Here is a 22,446-nt window from a genome sequence, read left to right on the forward strand (position 1 = left end):
ATGCTTCTTTTTCCATTGTTACTATGGTCATTTTCAGTAATAGCTGTTATTCTTATATTATTACTGTTATTCTGAATTTCATTTTTGAAAAAAACATTGGCAGGAAAGCTGAATTGCCTGAGAAATTAACTGTTACAAAGAAGAAGGTAATAGTATCAGAGAAGACACCAACAAAGAAGGTGGAGGCAGAGAAGCTGTCAAAGCCAACTGCACAGAAAGAAGTTAAAGCCTCTCATGAAGATAAGTAAGTCCCAGAGGGTTGTCCATATAATGTTTTGCTCAAAAACTTGTTACTCGGGTTTATAATTTATGGAAACTTAGTACTTAATATTAATGTCACACTGTTACTGTACCGGTGTTACAATTGTATGTTATTTTCTGAAAAACTACTCATCTTTTTCCATTTGACATTCCATTTCATACTTGACCACCATCATTTCTTTTTAGTATAATATTTGTAATTGTTATATTGTTATTGTTATTCTGAATTTGATTTTTGAACAAAGAATCTCAGAAAAGCAGAGATGCCGGAGAAATCAACTGTTACAAAGAGGACTAAGGTGACAGCATCACAGAAGACACCAATCAAGAACGTTGAGACAGAGAAGCTGTCAAAGCCAACACCACAGAAGGAAGTCAAAGCTTCTCATGAGCATGAGTAAGTCTCGGAGGGATGTTACTATATCTTTGCTCGACAACAACTTACTAAGGTTTATAATTTATGGAAATTTAGTACTTAATATTATTGTCACATTGTTACAGTAACAGTATAAATGTAGTTTTTATGTTTAGATATAATTATTTGAAATCTATAAAAATATTATATGTTACTGTAACACAGTTGTATTCTTTCTTGAGTTATCTTCCTTTTCCATTTGTCATCCCTTCTCAGGCTTTAGCAGCACAATTTTCTTTTCACTATAATAGTTTTTATTGTTTTATTGTTACTGTCATTCTGATATTTGAATTTTGAAAAAACAATATCAGGAAAGCAGAGGTTCCCAAGGAATCAAATGTAACAAAAAAGAGTAAAATTGCACCAACCAAGAAGGTGCAGACAGAGAAGCTATCAATTCCAACAAAAGAGAAGGCGGAGGAATATACAATTGAGAATGTGGGTCAGGTGTAACAGAGACTGTTGCAAAGAAGGAGCCAACTGAAAAGGCACGTAAGGCAACAAATACTCCTACCAAAAGGTACCTAAACCAGCGACAGTTTCAACAGAGGAGGCAGCAAAGGCGCCGATCCAGCAAACTTAAAATGAAGCACAAACGGCAACGAAAAAGGAATTGAAGGTGACAATGCAGAAGGCACTGAAGAAGCCGACATAAAAGGCAACAAGAAAGCCAATGGTGCCAACGGAGAAGGCAGCAACTGCACCAACGGAGAAGGCAGCAACTGCACCAACCGAAAAGGCAGCAAAGGTACCAACCGTGAAGGTAGCAATGCAGGCATCAAAGGCGGTGGGAAAGGAAGCAACAAAAAAGTTGCCCAAACATGTTGCTTTAACAAAGGTGCAGCCCAGAAGGCACCAATGGCAAAATCTGCGAAGTTGCCAAAAGAGGTGGCAATAGAAAAGACAGCAGACAAAGGAAGTGAAAAGACAGTAAAGAAGAAGGGAAAAACCACACCTACTAAGAAGGTTGTACCAGCAAAGAAAGTTCCACTGAAGGAGATTTCAGCGGTAAAAGAGCCAGTGATGGAAAAATCAGAAAAAGTACTTAACAAGAAAGAGAACAAGAAGGTTCCTGGAAAAATAGTACCAAAAAAGGTAGTCTTGAAAACGAAGGTGACTGAAACAAAGAAACCAATGACAGCAACAAAAAAGAGACCTAGAAATAACCCAATAGCATCTGACGAAGAAAGTGATGGAGATTATGAGGTGTCGGATGAGTCAAGCGACAAATCCAAAAGGTCAATTAAGCGGGCTAAAACAGAGAAGAGACAAGCTGTAGATACCCAGTATCTGCTGAGACTCTAACAAACACCCGATAATTATCGGACTACAACATGCTTTGGAATCGCGGCGTTTGATCGACAGTTTGTGTACAACTTTACGTCGGAAAACTTAAAATGATTTCGAAAATAAAATATTTCAAAACATTTTAAAAATACCTGAAGTGTTTAATGCACGACGACGGGGTCGCAATAACACTAACTAGAGTCAAAACCGACCCCGGACCAAAAACCGACTCAAAAATTCAAATCCCGACTCCAACAACGAGTCAAACCGAGTCAACCACCAAAAACAAAACATTTCAAATCTTCTACCTTAAGTTTTCCCGGATTCATGTTGGTCAAGTACCAAACATGTGACTACAAAACCTAGGATAGAATAAATCATGATTGCGTTTGATGTGAAAGTGACAACACAACTCGAAGAACCGCAACGTGGCTCGCGCCTCTTTGAGCAGCCCAAGTGGCCACGTCGCTCAAAACTCACACAACCACTCATTATCCTATAAATACCCCTCAAATGCCACCCATTTGAGACTTACGCGACTGTGCGCCCCCTCTTTTCTCCCTTAAAATTCTCGACTCGACTTCTTAAGTCACAACCCGACGCGTATTTACGACCTACCGATCGTAAATACGAGCCTTACACATTGTTTGGTACCGTCATCGTGCATTAAATCACTTGACCGACCATTTCGACCACTACACCATCACTAAACATTTAAAACACTCTTTTTACTTACCAAAACGGTTTTAAACCGAGTTTTTTCCGATCAAACGAGTTGTTACACTTACGTCGGTCACTCGCCATAACCAAACATGTAAGTATGAGGGTGTAAAAATCCTCTTTTATAATGTTTTCATTTGTTTCATGACTATAACATGCTAAAACGTGCATAACATGAACCAAAATATGGAATAAACGAGCCAAAACTAATTTTTGGTCTGAGGCAGAAGCCCCTTAGGTCGCTGGTTTACCCGCGCCTAAATGGGGTGTTCAGACCGGAGATCAACCGTGTTTGTTCTCGTCATTTCCCTTTAATCCACCTTCATATTTGTAATCGGTTTTCACCATTTCAAGTACTTTCGAACCCTTTTTATTTTATTTCACTTGTTTTAACCATAAATCATTTTTCACCCTTGGTTCCTCATACCATGACGGTTAAATCCGTGTTTCGGTGATAATATTTGGGTAATGACATTTAAAAGGTATTTTAAAGCCTTTTATTTCATTTCTTTACATTTTCAAACAAACATATTAGTCACCAACACAAAGTCATCCTTGGTTCTACATACCATGCCGGATTTTAACCCGGGTACGATGATGAGTGTTTTGGTAAAAAATTACCAAGTTATTAATTTAATTGGTGAGTGATAGTGATTGATCTACGGCCGATAATATTGGATTACGACGAATTTAAGGATTGAATATGCAATGAAATAAAGAAAGAAAAAGATAAGCAAAACGGATGACACGAGAGATTTTTGGTGACGCGGAAAACCCGGTGTGGGAACAACCGTGGGGGGAGTCGGAATCCCGCCAACTTTGCACTATAATCGATGTAAAAATGCCCAATTAAGGAAATACAATTGTTTATGTTGCCAAAATAATTGTCGTCAATAGCTGATGGATTTTCTAGAGTGAATTGTTGCTTAACGATATGGTGAATGCCCCTTGAATGTTGATTATCTCGCCATTATATAGCCGCTGGAGTCTAAGCTAGGGTTCTTCTGCTTCTGTTCCTGAATACCAGGTCAACTCCTAAAGAATAGGGAGTTGTTGGTTGACTTGGTAGGTGACTTCCTTTGTACGTGTATTCTTCTATGGGCCAAAGTGTGTTTGTTTCCTTTTTAATCCCATGGCCCATAGTTTGCCATCTCAGCAATCCTTCTTTACTTTCCTCTACCAACCATCGCGCTCCAAGTGGCCACTTCTTAGTCACTTTTTCCTGTCAACTTGATGCCACGTTGGGATTTGTAAATAGCGTTTTTTATCCATAACAATTGCCCCCAAATTTCCGTCTCAAATATTTTTAGGCGGGAATTTCTGTTTGCGATGCGGAGAACTGACGAAGCTGGGCAGTTACACCTGATGATTATAACTCCCCACTTGTGACAAACTGCCGCCACTTTCCCACTTCCCCAAGAACTCTCTCCTCACCATAACTCCTCAACCTCCCCCTTTAATAAATCCCTCGGTATCCCCTCACTTTTCCTATTCCTCTTCATTATTACTCCTTCTCTCTCTACTTCTCTCCATTATTCATCTTAATATTTCCTCTCCTCCGGTCGCTGCAGGTACATCATCTCCTTCCTTGCTTTCTTTTTTCCTTACTTTGCGTATAATGTCACAAAAAACCGCTTCTTCGACCTCGGACTCGGATCCGGTGATGCCGCCTGACCTCTTTCTTTCCGGCGGTGTGCTCTCCGCCAAGCACTCCTGTGATTCTGACTTTACCTCCGAGGATCTTGATTATATCAAGAAAACCTTTGGTTTTTCTGATGATGTGGTGTTCCACATTCCGTCTCCTGGCCAGAAGGCCGACTCAGTGAGGGAAGGGTGGATTTGCTTGTACGAATACGCCTTTCGTCTGGGTCTGCGATTTCCTTTCCCTCCTTTGGTTCAAGAGTATCTGAACTTGAATCAGTTGGCTATTTGCCAAGTGGCCCCATACACTTGGCGGACTTTGCTTGCGATTGATGCTATGAATAAGCGTTTTGGTTATGAAATTGGTCTCCCGGACCTTGCACACTTGTTCTCGGTCAGGTCCCTTGCTCGGGGTCAAGTGACCATTCGGGTTCGAGACGGGGAGAAGAATTGCATCATCTTCCCCGTGAAGCCGGATGATAGCAAGTGGTTTTCCCGCTTTATTTTCGTGAAAATTGATACTCTTCCTTCTCCGACTGACTACATTGTCAGTGTCTGGCGATCAACACACGGTACTAGCATGCCCTTATTCCTGTGCATTTTTCTTTGATGCTTATATTTCCTTACTTGGTTTTTTGTGCAGGTCTGTGCCCCTCGCCCTTGTCTCCTGACAGAACTGCATCCCTTTCCAAATTATTCAGTCCACCTCCAGAAAACAGGACTTTTCCCAACCTGGTCCAGGATTCTGCTGCTGCGGTGAAGAAAACAGCTGCTAAAGAGAAAGATTCAATGTCGACTAGTGCGTTGCTCTTCCCTTTTTCGACTTGGCCCTGTTTTTGGATTCTTCGTATACTTAGTTCTAACTTGATCTTCGCTGCTTCCAGGTTCTGCAAAATCTAGAATTTCATTGCAAGATGTTCTGGCTCAGAGAGTGAAAGAGCAGGTTACGGCTGCCCCCAAGCCTGCTGAGAAGAGAAAGTCTACTCCTGCCCCTGGTTCTGGACCTCGTCCCAAAAGGAGATCTGCTGCTGTGGAACGGGCTAAGGAGCAGACTCCTATTGAAGCTACACCTCTGGCTGTGAGGCCTCCATTACCTGGGCACGGATTGTCTGCTTCTGGAGATGCTCCGGTTTCCAAAGCTGTTCCTGGTTCTGCCCCAACTATGCCTGCGTCTGGTGCGATTCCAACGTCTGAAACCATCCCTGCTTCTGGAGTTATTCCTGCTTCTGGAGTTGTTCCTGCTTCTAGAGCTACTTCTGCTTCTAGAGCTGCTCCTGCTTCTGGGGCTGCTTCTGGCTCCAAATCTGCTCCTGCTTCAAGGGCTGCTTCTGGTTCCAAATCTGCTCCTGCTTCTGGGGCTGCTTCTGGTTCCAAATCTGCTCCGGGAGTTATTGTTTTTACACTTCCAGATAATTTTGGTAAGGCTAAGTCTACGAGTAGTTTGGACTTAATGAGCCAGATGCTTCTTCCAGCTCCTAGGTCTGCGTTGGATTGCAATCCTTTGCCTGACTTGGTGGATCGTGCTACTGAGCATTCTTTTGAGGTAAATGATCCTTATTTTGCATTCTTTTTTTTTTTTTTTTTTTTTTTTTTTTTTTTTTTGGCTGGTTCGGGTCTACTGTCCTTTCGTATGGCCCTCAGTATCTCTGGGGAGAAGGTGCCTCTCCTGGTAGCAGAAAATGCGAAACTCCGGAAGCTGGCGAAGGAAGCCAATGAGGATAGGCTGAAAACTCAGGCTGATCTAAACAAGTCCCAGAGTTTGCTGTTGGAGGAGGCCACTCAGAAGCAGAGTTTGCAGAACAGTCTTTCTCTTGCTGAGGGGCGGATTTCTGGTGCTGAGAAGGGAGTTGCTGATGTTGAGAAGAAAGTCAAACGTCTTTGAGAAGAAAGTCGCGATCTTTGAGAAGGAGGTCTGCGATGCTAAAAAGAAGGTCGCGATCTTTGAAAGGCGTGCTTCAGAGGTTAAGAGGCGTATCTCAGAGGTGGAGAAACGTGCTTCTGATGCAGAGGCTCGTGCTGCCCAGATTCAGGAGGAGAAGGTTTCTGAGGTGCAGGAGTTGAAAAGGACTCTAGTGGATGCTTTGTCTTATGCTGCTTTGGAAACGAAGATTGACTGTATTAAGGTGTTCCAGAAGGGAGAGCATTCGGCCTGGGACTTAGGAGCTGAAGAGGGGAGGCTTGCTGCTACTTTTCCTGATGGTCTGAATTTGGATATATTGGCTGACTTGGTGGAGCCTGGTAATGTTCCTGCTGATGATCCAGGCGCTGAGGAGGAGGTGAATTCCCCTGCTCCTGATGCGCAGGCAGCTGCTTCTGGAGCTGTGGAGCACATTGACGTAGATTAGTGTTTTTCTGCATCTGAAAGACTTATGCTATGTTTAGTTAGTTTTTGGCCCTTCGAGGCATGACATTTTTATTTTGAACAGTTTATGTACTTTTGGTCTGGCTCTGGTGCCAGACATACTTTGCTTTGTGACTCAAGTATTTCCTACTGGTTATCTTTTTGTGTCGTACCGTTTCTGGTGCCTTGACTTGTGCATGCACGTCGTTTGTTTGGCCATCGCTGATAGATTGCTGGCTAAGGGGTCTAGTATGCCCACTCGTCCAGAGGAGCCAGGCTTGCGTGGGTGCTAATGTATCGCGGGAGGCTGGTTGTCTCGGTTGTATGTGCTTAGCCACGGACACACGCCCTCTGTAATGAATACAAGCTCTGCCAGATTAGTTTGCATTTTATTTCCTTGGCTTAGAAAAAATTAATTTACTCAAGGTGGTTTTATAATTTAAAACTTTCCGGAATTAAAATACGAGCAAGTCTATTGGAACCAGAATTGTTGACCTCAAAAATAACATTTTTAGAGCCAGGAAACATTCAGAATCAGGAAATATCCAGACCCAGAGAAATAGAAAAATATTTTAGAAGCAGGAAAATGTCTTTTAGGGCTAGAAGAGTTTTTGGAGGCATAAAAGTATTCAGAGGCAGAAAAATATTCAGAGCCAGAAAATATGTAAGGCAATATCTATAACCTGGCTGGGCTGCATCTGGTAGGCTGAGTACCCGGTTGTTGACCCTGCTGGTGACTTTAAATAAAATATTTTTTCAAGTGGGTGATATTCCAGGATCTGGGAACCATTTGCCCTTCCATAGTCATGAGTCGGTAGGCTCCATTTCCAACTGTGCTTTCTACTTGGTATGGCCCCTCCCAATTGTAGGCAAATTTCCCTGCTTGCTGGTTCTTGGTATTCTGGAAGACTTTCCTTAGGAACAGATCTCCCACCTGCAGGGTTCTTACTTTTACGTTCTTGTTGTAGCTTTTAACCACAGTCTGTCGGTAGGAAGCCATCCTGATCTGGGCGCTGGTTCTGAGTTCATCTATCGTGTCCAGGCTGCTTGCCATTTCCACCTGGTTCCGATCTTCTGTGATGCATCCATATCTCGTGGGTTGGGACCCGACTTCGATGGGATGATCGCTTCACTCCGAACACCAGTGAAGGGGGTTTGCCCCGTTGCAACCTTTGGTGTGGTTCTGTTAGCCCAGAGAACCAGGGGTAGCTCTTCCGCCCATTTGCCCCCAATCTCCTCTAGTTTCTTTTTCAAGTTTTCAATGATAATCTTATTGCTGGATTCAGCTTGTCCGTTGGACTGGGGGTTCCTGGGAGTAGATTTCTGCAACGAGGTATTCCACCTAGCACAAAAAGCTTCCGTCTTATTCCCAATGAATTGGGACCCATTATCACATATAATCTCAGATGGAATGCCAAACCTGCATATGATATTGCGTTTAATGAAAGATATCACCTGGGTTTCTGTAACCTGGGAGAATGATTCTGCTTCTATCCATTTGGAGAATTAGTCCGTCATGGCGAGCATATAGACTTTGTTTCCTGGTGCTCTAGGTAGTGGTCCCACGATATCCATCCCCCATTTCATGAAAGGCCATGGTGAGATAACCTGATGCAGAGGCTCTGCTGGCTGGTGGCTAACGTGGGCGTGTTTCTGGCAAGCGTCGCATCTTTTTGCGAATTCCATGGCATCTTTGCGCATTGTGGGCCAAAAGTATCCCTGCCTCAGTGCCTTGTTGGACAGGCTCCTGCCCCCTGCATGGTTTACACATTCTCCACTGTGGATAGCATGCAAAACTGCCTAAGATTCTTCCCGATCCAGGCATCTGAGGTAGGGTCCAGCGTGGGATTTCCTGAAAAGAACATTATCGATTAGTAGGAACCTGGATGCTTTCATTTTAAAGCCTCTTACCTCCTTTTTATCTGATGGTAGGACGTCATTCTGCAACCAGTCTAGGTAGGGTTTTCTCCAGTCTGGAGTACTTTCTTCACTGCTGGTGCTGCACACTTTTTCTGCTTCCTGCTGAGATTTTAGTGTTGCTGGCTCCAGCACGTGGACAATTGGTATCGTGGAAATAGTTCATGTTTTGAAGGTTGCCCCCAGGGTGGCTAGTGCGTCTGCTTCTGCATTCTGCTCCCTGGGGATTTGCTTGATGTTAAATGTGACAAATTTGACTTTCAGCTCTTTTGCTACATCTAAATATGCCATCATCCTGGGGTCCCTGGCTTCATAACAGTCATTTACATGGTTAACTATAAGCTTAGAGTCACTGCAAACCTGAAGGTGTCGATTTTCGATCCGAGCCGCCTTCAGACCAGGATTAGTGCCTCATATTCTCCGTTGTTGTTTGTGGCTTTGAATTCACATCGTACGGCTGGACTATGAGGTCTCCCGGGAGATTTGAGGACCACCCTACTCTCCTCGCTCCTTTGGCGTTTGAGGCTCCGTCCACATGTAACTCCCACACTTGTTCTCCTTTGTCTTCTTCCGATTCGGGATGTCCTGTTCGGCTGGGTCCGAGGTCTTTGGGGCGTAAGTCGGACACAAAGTCTGCCAGAGCCTGAGACTTTATGGCCGTACGGGGTTCAAACTTCAAATCGTACCCGCTCAAATGCACGGATCATTTAGCCATTCGTCCTGACAATTCTGGTTTTCTCATGATAGTTTTAAGAGGATAATTAGTTATCACAGAAACTGTATGAGATTCAAAGTAGGGACGCAGTTTATAGGATGTAGTAACAAGTGCAAGGACAAGTTTTTCTAGCGATGTGTACCTGGTCTCTGCGCGAAAGCGAGACTTACGATGTAGTATACCGGATCTTGTGATCCTTCCTGCTCTCGCACTAGCACGGCATCGATCGGCGCTTCAGTGGATCGACGATGATACGAGAACAGTGGTTCTCCCGCTCTGGTTTCGACAGGAGAGGTGGGGTCTTGAGATAACGCTTGACTCCCGAAATGCTTTCTCGTGGTCATCCGTCCATTCAAATCTTTGGCTTTTCCCGAGTATATCATAGAATAGCCTCGCATCTGTCCGAGGATCTGGGATATGAATCTGTTTAAGGCCGCCACTCTTCCGGTCAAATGGTATTTGACGTCTTTTGGTTTCTGCGGTGATTCCAAATGCAGAATTGCTTTTATTTGCTCGGTCTTGGCCTCTATCCCCCTCTGGGTCACCATGTACCCTAGGAATTTTCCACTGGATACTCCGAAGGTGCACTTCGTAGGATTCAGCTTCATTTGATATTTCCTGAGGGTGTTGAAAGTTTCTGCCAGGTGCTGGTGGTGTTGTGAAGCCTGCTTCGATTTGACGACCATATCGTCTATATATACTTCCATAGTTTGGCCTATTTGTTCTTTAAACATCTTGTTCACCACCTCGATAGGTGGATCCCGCATTTTTCACCAAAAGGCATGACGTTATAACAATAGATACCTTTCTGGATCCGAATGTCAGTTCTTTTCCTGGTCACCGGGTGCATCTTTATATGGTTATATCCGCTCCAGGGCGTCCGGAATGTCGCATCCCGTGGCCTGCAGTGGCATCTACCATGGCGTCTATATGTGGTAGAGGGAATGGATCCTTTGGGCAAGCTTTGTTTAAATCCGTGAAATCGACGCAGACCCTCCACTTGCCATTCTTCTTTGGGACTACTACCACATTAGACAACCACTCTGGGTACTTTACTTCGCGAATTTTCCCTGCAGCAAGCAGGTTATCTACTTCTTGATTTATGACATGGTTTCTTTCAGAAGGAAACTTTCTTCTTTTCTGCTGCACAGGTTTATAGCTTGGATCCACACTTAGCTTGTGAGTTATCACGCTTGGGTCTATCCCTATCATATCATCATGTGACCAAGCAAAGCAATCTATGTTAGTTCTCAACAACCGAACGAGTTCTTCACGAATCTTACCTCTACACTCAGATCCAATGAGAACAGTTCGTTCTGGATGCAGGGAGTCCAGGATTACTTCATCTAGTTCTGCCAGCTGAGGCTCAATGTACTCGTCCTGGATGCGCTGGCTCTGTAATTGCTATGCGGGCGATCCTGTTGTTGGCTTCAGAGCCACCTTGTAACAATCCTTAGCTTCCTCCTGGTCCCCACGTATTTCTTGCACCCCCCAAGGTGTTGGAAACTTTAGGCATTGGTGGTACGTTGAGGGAATTGCTTTCATCTCGTGGATCTCTTGAGGGAATTACATTGTAAGTAGAGGGCCCATCAATAACCAAATATCTTACCTGTCTGTTTACACCTCCGGCGTAGGTCGGGATGATGATTTCTCCTAGGGAGTGCTTTGTTTCGCCGCTGAAACCAACTAAGGGAATTGCCTTCTTTGCTAGATCTTTCTCGGTGAATCCCATTCCTTTGAGTGTTTCCATCATGATCAAGTTGACGGAGCTTCCGGTATCCACCAGGATCTTTTTCACCTTACAATTTCCTATGGGAAGCGTGATGATTAGAGCGTCGTGGTGCTGTTCGGGAGTAGATCCTGCGTCTGTTTCGTCGAAGGTGACTGACGGCAGATTCTGGTGGTTAATCCTGCAGGAGTTCTCTGGTCTGTCTCCCTTAGCCCTGGTTGCGTGCCTCTTAGCTGCTGAGTAGGTCAGCCCACACAGCTCCGATCCACCTGTAATGACATTCACAGTTCTAGAGCAATGAGGAGGAGGTGAAGGCAGAACCTGATCCGCTGAATTTACTCTGGTTGTGTTTCTGGGTAGGAGATGATCCAGGTTTCCTTGGTCATAGTGAAATTTGACTTCCTTTCTGAGGGAGTGGCATTCATCGGTGTTGTGAGTGTTGCTGCCGTGGAACTCACACTTTTTGCCTATGTCTCTGCTGCTGGGGTTTCCTTCTAGAAGTTTTGGCCATCTGACTCTGCGTCCCAGCTCCTTCAAGGCTTTGAATAATCTTGCAAGATTGGTAGTGAAACCATACTCACTTACTTTCGGAGGCAGATCTGCTTCGGATTTTCCTTCTGCATTTCCAGAAACTTTATTCACGCTCCTGCTGTAGGGTTTGGATCTTTCACTTTTCTTCTCTACCGGAGCCTTTCTGGATACTGGGTTTGAATCATAAGTGCCTCTTCTTCGGTGCGAGTCTTCTTCCACCTCATGACAAAGAATTGCCTTCGATTGCACCTCCTCAAAGGTAGTGCATGGATGCATGGTTAGTTCCTTGTATAGCTGTGAATCCTGTTGTAGCCCTCGACGGAAGGCTTGTATAGCGGTTGCTATATCGCACCTCGGAATTGACACCTTCTCTTTGTTGAACCGGTTCAAGTAATCACGGGTGGTTTCCTCAAACCCTTGCACCAGCCGGTAGAGGTCGCTGGTCTGCTTCTCTCGCTTTCTGCTGGCGCGAATCAGTTGAAGGCATTGACTAGGTCGGCGAAGCGGATATGCTTTTGTTCGGTAAGCCGACGAACCACCGCAGGGTCGCTTCGACAGTGTTGATCCGAAACCCTTGCACATGCAAACTTCCTTTAGAGATCCAATTGCGGTTATCACCATCATTTTCTGCTTGTAGTGGTTGATATGGTCAAGTGGATCTGTGGTCCCGTTATAGAGTGTCATAGCTGGCGGCACACATCCTTTAGGAACACCGATTAGAGCTATATCATCCACGAAAGGCGAGTCTGCGTAGTTTGTCTTTGGTCGCTTTCTCCATCGGACGGCTACGCCGGTATCCTATACATTAGCTCCCTCGGCTCTTGGTATTGCTTGCTCCAACGAGTTACCCGCTCTGCATGAGGGTTAGAAACAAAGTGAAGGAACCAAAGCGGTGTACCTCCTAGCCAGGGTGCTCCGAGAAAGTTGGCATGATGCTTTGGATGATCAGTTCTTGGTGTTGCACCGATTATGGATCCAGTACCCATCCTCGTGTCTGCTGTAATCCTCCGATCCAGGCTCCACTGGTGAACTGGTTGCAGGATGGGATTGCTGTGTTGGGGACAGGTCCAGACTGCCATCCTGGCGTCTGGTGTGCGGGGGTACCTGAAAAGGGTGGAAGGTGAGATCCAGAAGGGGTGCTAAATAACGCGTTACCTGTTGTCTGCTGCAGACTGGGTGGATTATCAAATGACAGACATCCCAATCCTCTTGGCTCGATTGGTTCGCTGGGTGCTACCCCTGCAAGATCCAGCCTGGTAACTAGTTCTGACGAGATTGGTCGACCCAGTCCTCCACCGCTGGTTCTGGCTGGAGCCTCTGGTGCTGATGCTGGTTTGGACTGGACTGCCGTCACGATTTGAGCCATCATATTCTGGTTGTCTTTCCTCAGATCTTCAACAGCCCGACGCAGAATGTCCATCCCCTGAATCATCACCTGCATCGGATCGAGTGCTGGATATCCTCTGCTTCGGAGAACTTCAGCGCCTGAACTTTCCTGGGCTGGGCTTCTGGATGCTGCTTCGCCTCCTCTGCTGGGGCTGCTTTCCCTGCTGGATTTGGACTGACTGGATGCACCTGTTGCCTTGGGAATCTGCGGTAGTTTCTGAGGCTGGGGCATGGCTCTGGTCGACATGCTAGCAGGGATCGTTTGGCTGGATGCCGGGGATGCACTGACTGGTCCTGCAGATGCAGAAGTAATTCCTGCTGCAGAAGATAGGGCTGGCATACTCTGGCTGCTGGAAGGATTCTGGCTGGTTCCAGACATTGTGATGGCTGGTTCGGTTTTGCGAGGCTTGGCTATAGAAAATGATCACTATGCCCCACGGTGGGCGCCAAACTGTTTTGGTAAAAAATTACCAAGTTATTAATTTAATTGGTGAGTGATAGTGATTGATCTACGACCGATAATATTGGATTACGACGAATTTAAGGATTGAATATGCAATGAAATAAAGAAAGAAAAAGATAAGCAAAACGGATGACACGAGAGATTTTTGGTGACGCGGAAAACCCGGTGTGGGAACAACCGCGGGGGGAGTCGGAATCCCGCCAACTTTGCACTATAATCGATGTAAAAATGCCCAAGTAAGGAAATACAATTGTTTATGTTGCCAAAATAATTGTCGTCAATAGCTGATGGATTTTCTAGAGTGAATTGTTGCTTAACGATATGGTGAATGCCCCTTGAATGTTGATTATCTCGCCATTATATAGCCGCTGGAGTCTAAGCTAGGGTTCTTCTGCTTCTGTTTCTGAATACCAGGTCAACTCCTAAAGAATAGGGAGTTGTTGGTTGACTTGGTAGGTGACTTCCTTTGTACGTGTATTCTTCTATGGGCCAAAGTGTGTTTGTTTCCTTTTTAATCCCATGGCCCATAGTTTGCCATCTCAGCAATCCTTCTTTACTTTCCTCTACCAACCATCGCGCTCCAAGTGGCCACTTCTTAGTCACTTTTTCCTGTCAACTTGATGCCACGTTGGGATTTGTAAATAGCGTTTTTTATCCATAACAATGAGTATCGACTAATAACATTCAAATGGACTTAAAACAATTAGTCCATAATCACTTTCAAAACTATTCATGTCAAGTTTGTCAAATCGAACCCGACACCGAATATTATCAAAATAATGATGATTATTCGAGTCTAGTTCTTCAAATCAACAAATGCGGTCTAAACGACCCCTTCAAATCAAACCGGGTTCAAATACCCATTTTCAACACGTTTTATAACGTTTTCTAAAAGGTCAGAACACGGCACATAAACCGTGGGCTAACCCGCGCCTAAACAGGCTCTCCAATTCTCATTTTCAAAACCAGAGGGAGGCCCCTTACACCGCCGGCTGGCTCACGCCTCATATAGCCGTCTGGTACAGGGCCTGTTCCTTTTCAGCATTAGTCTAGGACGATCCCGACTCCGGTTAACCCGGATATAGGACGGATCAGATGACTATTCGATTATTCAAAATCATATTTGCAAAATGCCTTACTAAGATAAATGGATCATGTTATGCACCCTAAACCTAATACGGTAAATGGATGTTTAATTTCCGTCTTGCATGCAAATCAATCATTAATCCAACTCGACATCTTATACTTGATACTTTGATTAAATCAACCGACTTAGAAAGCTCTCACATGTTAGGTTTAAATTATTGGATGCGCATTCATGCATTTAAACCGTTTTATCAACTTTTGCATTCAACCAACCAAGATCGTTCAGTAGAGGCCGCTAACGCGAGCGGGATTGGGTGTCTGATTAAAGGGCTTCCCAATACGTACCTTCACCTCTTACTCAGAAACTTTGTTTCATCACTTTCGAACACGAGGCTAGGGCACCCTCCTTACACATTTTGTTTGGATTGTTATCTCTCTCGCAAATCGGGGTTTGATCGCTTGGTGTGTAACCCACCCTTTTAAGCCAAAACCCGTGTCAGCATAATGCATAATAAAATGAACTGCGAGTGCTTATGTGCTACTTGATCATAAGTCCTTCCGTGTCATTTTCAAACTTTCAAAATCAACTTTTTGCGCCGTTATAATGGCCGTTTCAAACCTCGGTCTCTCGCCGACCGCTGCGCGCCTTTCTAGGCCGTCGTAATGACGATTTTCAAACCCGGTTTTTTTATAACCGTTTCAACACGCCTTTCTAGGCCGTCGTAATGACGATTTTCAAAACCCGGTTTTGTATAACCATTTTAACACGCCTTTATAGGCCGTCGTGATGACGATTTTTAAACCCGGTTTTGCATAACCATTTCAACACGCCTTTCTAGGCCGTCATAATGACGATTTTCAAAAACCCGGTTTTGTATAACCATTTCAACACGCCTTTCTAGGCCGTCATAATGACGATTTTCAAACCCGGTTTTGTATAACCATTTCAACATGCCTTTCTAGGCCATCGTAATGACGATTTTCAAACCCGGTTTTGTATAACCATTTCAAATCACCTTTTTACGCCGTTATAATTGCCGCGTCTAGACACGGATTTTAACCCGTTTCGCGCTGACAATGGCTCTTTCAAAACCCGAGAAAAGCACACACCCTTTTTTCGAGACACTTTCGAGATCCCGAGGACCATACACCGTCCCCGAGACCTCTTCAAACATTTCAAACTCGATTTTCAAAACATGCAATTTTGAATTTCAAAAACCGTCTTGGGAAACGATACACTGTTTTCCGAGCCGACTCAAACTCAAACCGTCTTTTGCAAATAAACTTAAGATGACCCTTTCAACTGATCGACTTGCGGAGATTTCTATCTTCGGGAGCCGTCCATTTAAGCGACAAATGAATCTTTTTGAAAATTTCTATTTTCGAAAACTTCAGTCCACCATTCCAATTCCGCCTCGTGTCTATCGAGTCAAAGCAAACGTACTTATGGGTCTTTACTTATGAGTCGTCTCACCACGAGACCCGTCCAACGGCGTCACACCGTCATGTTGGACTCGTGTCAAAAGTTCGGTCAACACCGTCACCTCATAAGTCGAGTCAGCACTGAGGGACCACACACGGTCGCCCCGTCTTGTTGAGTCTGGTCTTTGTCTCGTCCTTTATGTTGTCTGCGTTCAGTCTTGGAACCGTGTCGGATTGAGTTTTAATGTGAGCCATTTTTCTGCCTCAGAGCCATTGCCCCGTCTTCAGCTTCATCCAACAACAATGATAACAACAGGGATGTCACAACTGATCAACTAGCCAGCCTGCTTACCGCTCTTAAGGTCACTCTGGATCGCGTCGAGACCCGTATCGACGCCCTGGAGAACAAGGAAACTGGGGAACACAATACCCCACCTCTGACTAAAACTGAGAAGAGGCTGAAACTCTTGGAAGAACAACTCCTAGCCCGGGGTAACAATATCCATCTTGAGAACAACCGAAGGTTCGAACCTGTTGGGGACCAGTTACCTGACAACTTCACCCTGACCGATGTGCCTAAGTTCAAGGGAGTGGAGGACCCAATCAACCATATCCGTGCTTTCAAGGACTACATGGCCATCAAATGGGTCACACAGGAACTTTTTACCAGGATCTTCCCATCCTCTTTGGAACCGATCCCTCGCCAATGGTACTACTCCCTTGATCCGAAAAACCTTACTACTTGGGATGAGATCGCAGTTGAGTTCGCCAAACAGTATGCCGACAATGTCGAGATCCAGGCCAATAGTCGTACTCTCGAAGTGCTAACCCAGAACGACAAGGAAGGGTTCACTGAGTTCCTAACCCGTTGGAGGAGGGTGAGTACTCAACTGGTCAGTAAGCCAAGTGAGTCGACTTTGGTGGAAACGTTTGTCAACAATCTCCGCCCAGTTTATGCCAACCTACTGAGATATCAGAATATCAAGACCTTCTAAGATCTGCAGATTCTTGGGACGCGCATTGAGGACGACCTCCGAAAGGGCGTCTTAGCCAAGACCACTGGCAGAGGTTACCAGGGATCCACCTCAACCGGATCTCGCCCTTAGGGCCAGACAAACAAGATTGATGAGGTCAACCTCGTCGAACCATCTGCTAAGAAAACTGAGCGCCCCCAGAGAGTGTTCACCAACATAGGTCGACTTATGCAAGTGCCCTGAAAAGGCTCATGGACCAGGGGAAGTTACAACCGATCGGACCCACCCCGGATCCGACCGATGCGAAGAAGTCCCGGTTCTGGAACCCCAACGCCTACTGTCAGTATCATCGAGGGAAAGGGCACGATACCGAAATCTGCTTCAAACTCAAGCACCTCATTCAAGACATGATTGAGAAAGGAGATTTGCATATACCCCTACCAACTAAGCCGAACAACAAGACGAATCCTCTGGGAATCCACGCCATCTATGACGATGAGCCGACCCTAGACTCCTCTCACCTCATCCTGCCGATTGACGACGAGGTGAATACTTTAGGAAAAGATTCTTCGGACGGAGTGTTTGTGTTTAGTGCTGCCACTATGCTCACAATGTTTCAACAAGTTGAAGAGGCCATAGCCAGCCTCTCTGAGAGAATCACCCGACTAGACGATGCCTACCGTCGACTCATATTCAATCCTCCAGCACCGCGCCAAAGGGAGAATCCCCCAAGCATTCAAAACTACCCACCCAGGATGGATTGCTCCCGCGACCATTCTGGCATAGACCTCACGAAAGTCACCCTCAAAATAACTACCCTCAAAATAACTACCCCCATAAAAATCACCCTCACAAAAACCATCCTCACAAAAATATCCCTCACAAGAACTACCCACCGAGGAATACCCCTACAAGGTATCCTCGAGACTCCGAAATTAACGGCATATGGAGAGATGATGTTCAGGATGTCTATATCATCCCAGGAAAGGAGAAACGGGCGAAAGAAATCGGACATCTCACCCGGTCCGGACGTCCCTATCAGAATCCGAACAATCCAACGGTCGTTCCAACAACGAATGACCAAATCGTCCCAGCGGTGGACACTCAACCAAAGGCTCCCGAGAACTCAATCCTGAAACAGCTCCAGAAAGCGAAAGCTGAAATTAACCGTGCCCTCCACCTCTTCCCCAGAAGAAATAGTGGCGCACATGACAAGGGACGCCCCTGATCTAAACAACTCGGTCGTCTTCTCCGACGAGGATATCCCTCCGTTCGGAGCCAATCATAACCTGGCCCTGTATATCACCGTACAATGCCGACAGAAAAATATACCCATGGTCCTCGTGGATGACGGTTCCGCGATAAATGTCATTCCTCTCAAGACTGTCCACAAGCTGGGTATCAAGGAAGCTAAATTGGTCCCAACGAATCAAGGAGTACGCGCCTACGACGCCACTCGTCGCAAGGTCGCCGGGCTTATCACTTTGACCGTCGCAACCGGAGCACTGGAAAGACAAATCCGTTTTCAAGTGGTCGACATCGACGCTTCCTTCAACATGCTCCTGGGACGTCCCTGGATTCACGCCGTCAAGGCGGTCACCTCAACTCTCCACCAAAAGATCAGGGTCCCCTTCAACGGGAAACGATCACAATTCCCGATTCCCCGATTAAATCTGTCATGAGAAGGGGAGTAGCCTCCCAAGCCATTGAGGAGGACGACAACGAAATGTGGGGTTTCCAAGCCGTGAACGCCATAACTGATGAATTGACGCCCTCTGATGGTGACCCGTTCACCAACCTCACGGTCAACCGTATCATGATGCGTCAGGGTTATTTCCCGGGTTTGCCGCTCAATCCACTAAAGGACCCATTGCCTTCCTTGAAACAGGCTAAGGTCCCCAACATTCCCTTTGGGCTGGGGTACGAACCTACCGACGAAGATATCCAGGAGATGAACCTCCTAGTCCGAAAGCGCAAGAAGCACGGGGTTATCCTCCGTCCTTACCATCTGACTCTCAACGGATACTTTGTCCCCGGGGGAGTGTCCGAGCTCTACCACGGCTTTTCGGAGCCAGTCTATGACTCTGTGGCCAGGACAAGATACCCAGGAGTGGAAGTCTTCCAGGACTGCTACTTTATCCCCGACAACATCGAAGCCGCATCAACTGAGTCCAAGCCATCACCATGCCTTGACGGACAAGTTGTCACACTCCTCTTTGGGGAAGATAACGTCAAACACCTCGACTATGAGGACATCATCAACATCGCCCTGAAGGACAATCAATTTGACCCAACCGCCTTGATCTCTGATACTGACCCGGAGAAATCTACCAAAGGCTGGAGGAAGACCGTCAAGTGGACCGATCGCCAAGGCCGCATTCTCAAGATCACAACTGGAGAAGGCCCTATGTTCAAGAAGGGAAGTGAGGAAGAGTCCGAGTCTGAGTCTGAGTCAGAGCCTGTCATAGCTCCTAACGCTCATGATGTCCCAGTCAAGGTCCCCTTCCCACTGTTTTATCACAAAGTCGTGGCTGATTCAGAGGCTGAGTCTACTAGGGTCACCCCCACTCCCATGAAAGGTGACAACCTGAAGCCTGTTCTAGGGGCTACCTCCTCTGTTGCGTCACCTCTGACTGACCACGAGATGTCTGTCCTTTCCGAGCTTTTCGCTCGTGTCAACTTAATGAACGCTAAGTTTGCTTATGACTCGTCTCAATTTAACTGCAATGCCATTCTGAATGACTACAAGGAATTTGACTTGAGTGACTACCCGCCTCACCTAGCCAAATAACTTGACAAAAGGGAAACCAGAACCCCCATCATTGAGGAGACCGAGCCTATTAACGTAGGAACCGATAATACACCTCAAGAACTTAGGATAGGGACAATCCTGGACCCCTCGGAGAGACAACAGTTCATTGACCTCCTCCACGAATACAAGGACCTGTTCGCCTGGTCTTACAGAGACATGCCTGGGATTGACAGAGAAATTACGGAGCACCGGATACCCATTAAACCCGGGGCTAAACCTGTGAAGCAGAAGCTACGCCGAATGCGTCCTGAGTGGGCCCTAAAAATCAAGGAAGAGGTGGATAAACAGTTCAAGGCTCGTTTCATCAAAATGTCTGAATACTCTGACTGGGTGGCCAACATTGTGCCCGTACCAAAGAAAGACGGAAGAATTCGGGTTTGCGTCGACTTCAGGGATCTGAACAAGGCGAGTCCAAAGGACGACTTCCCTTTTCCATATGTTGACATTCTGGTGGACAACACTGCCGAGCATGCTCTCCATCATTCATGGACGGGTATGCTGGGTACAACCAGATTAAGATGGCTGAGGAAGACAGCATTCACTACACAGTGGGGTACATATTGCTACACGGTCATGCCCTTCGACCTCATCAACGCCGGAGTAACTTATCAAAGAACCGCTACTACTCTCCTACACGACATGATGCACAAGGAGGTAGAGGTATATGTCGATGACATGATTGTCAAATCAAAAGAACAGGACGGCCACATCAGTGCCCTCCGTAAATTCTTCGCTCCTCTGCGGAAATATAACATGAGACTAAATCCTCAAAAGTGTGCATTCGGGGTCACCTCCGGAAAACTCTTGAGACATGTCGTCAGCAAAAGAGGCATTGAGATTGATCCAACCAAAATCAAATCCCTTCAACAAATGCCTCGGCCAAGGAACGAGAAGGAGATTCGGGGATTTCTCGGTCAGGTTCAACACATCAGCCGCTTCATCGCCAAGCTCACTATGATTTGTGAACCAATATTCAAAAAGTTTCGCGCCTCTGACCACACCGATTGGGACGACGACTGTCAGAAGGCCTTCGACAGGATAAAGGAAATCCTATCCAAACCTCCTGTCCTCATGCCACCTCAACCGGGGATTCCTCTATCCCTATACCTGACTGTTACCAACACAGCCATGGGAGCAATGTTAGCACAAACAGTTGGCAACGAAGAACGAGACATCTACTATATCAGCAAAAAGTTCGTTGAGTACGAGACGAGGTATACCCAACTGGAAAAGACATGCCTTGCCCTAGTATGGTCAACAAAGAAGCTGCGGCATTACATGCTCAGCTACACGGTCCACATCTACTCCAAGATGGACCCGGTTAAATACATCTTCGAAAAACCCGTACTAAACGGAAGGCTGTCTAGATGGACACTCAAGCTGTCCGAATTTTACCTCAAGTTTGTACCTCTCAAGGTTATCAAGGGAAGACCAGTTGTCGATTTCCTAGCAGACAATCCCGTCAACGAGGATCCTACGACCGACACATGGTCACTTCCTGACGAGGACATCCTTTGTGCCGACTCCGACGCATGGGACCTATACTTCGATGGTGCATCTAATCTGAGAGGCTACGGGTAGGAATCCTTCTAATATCGCCAGAGGGAGAACACGTTCCGATCTCGGTCAAGCTGGACTTTGCCGTCACCAACAATGCCGCTGAATATGAAGCATGTCTCATCGGCCTACAAGCAGCCATCACACTTGGCATCAAGAGACTGAGGGTCCACGGCGATTCCTCTCTCATCATCAATCAGGTGTCCGGATCATGGGAAATCCGATCTGACAGCTTAGCTCCCTATCGAGCAAAGATCAATCAAGAGGCCGAATTCTTCGACCAAGTCGACTACTTCCACCTGCCACGGGAGAAAAATCAATTTGCTGATGCACTGGCAAAACTCGCCGCGCTCATCAAACATACCTGACAATATGACATCAATGCCCCTATGTGTCGAGAGAAGGAGCGAGCCAGCCAGCATTTGTGCTATCATCGAGGACGAGGAAAGCCTTGACGAACATTGGTACCAAGCCATCCTCAATTACAAAACCAAAAACGAATTCCCTCCCAACTCTGATTAAAGAGGACAAAGAGCCATCCATTTACTTGCATCACAATTCGTGATAAACCAAAATCAACTCTATAAAACAACACCCCAAGGAATTCTCCTCCTTTGCATTGACCATCACAAAGCCAAAAAAGTCATGGGAGAGGTTCACGACGGAGAATGTGGCCCTCACATGAGCGCAATGATGCTTACACGGAAAATCACGCGGCTAGCTTCCTATTGGACCACCATGGAAGCCGATTGCCGTAACTACGTCAAACATTGCCACAATTGCCAAATCTTCGCCACCATCCCTTTTATACACCATGACATCACCCTGGCCTTTCTCAACCTGGGGCATTGACATCATCGGGAAAGTCAACCCGATAGGCACCAAGGGGCATTGCTTCGTCCTCGTCGCCATCGACTACTTCACCAAATGGGTGGAAGCGCAGTCATATGCAGTCTTGACCGCCAAACAGGTGGACAAGTTCATTCAAAACAACATCATTTGCCGATATGGGGTACCCCATGAAATCATCAGCGATCAAGGCTCTCACTTCCGGGCGAAAACTCAAGCTTTGTTGGACAAGTACAAAATCAAACGACATCGATCATCCCCCTACCGTCCCCAAACCAATGGAGCGGTAGAGGCAGCGAACAAAACTCTTGTCACCATTATCAAGAAAATGCAAGACAAC

The 22,446-nt window shown here is 46.0% G+C and overlaps 1 protein-coding gene across 1 annotated transcript; it reads right to left on the reverse strand.

Moving 5' to 3' along the window:
- Window positions 1-10,750: 10,750 nt before the first annotated feature.
- Window positions 10,751-12,178, reverse strand: LOC141614108 (uncharacterized). Its single transcript, XM_074432862.1, has one exon. The coding sequence runs from the start codon at window positions 12,176-12,178 to the stop codon at window positions 10,751-10,753; it is 1,428 nt and encodes a 475-aa protein (XP_074288963.1).
- Between the last annotated feature and the right edge of the window lie 10,268 nt (window positions 12,179-22,446).

The sequence above is a fragment of the Silene latifolia genome, chromosome 11, assembly GCF_048544455.1.
Source record: "Silene latifolia isolate original U9 population chromosome 11, ASM4854445v1, whole genome shotgun sequence".
NCBI lineage: Eukaryota > Viridiplantae > Streptophyta > Magnoliopsida > Caryophyllales > Caryophyllaceae > Silene > Silene latifolia.

What these genes read in the sequence shown, in the direction of transcription:
- LOC141614108 (XM_074432862.1), bottom strand. Translation starts at nt 12,178, where the DNA reads ATGGTGATAACCGCAATTGGATCTCTAAAGGAAGTTTGCATGTGCAAG.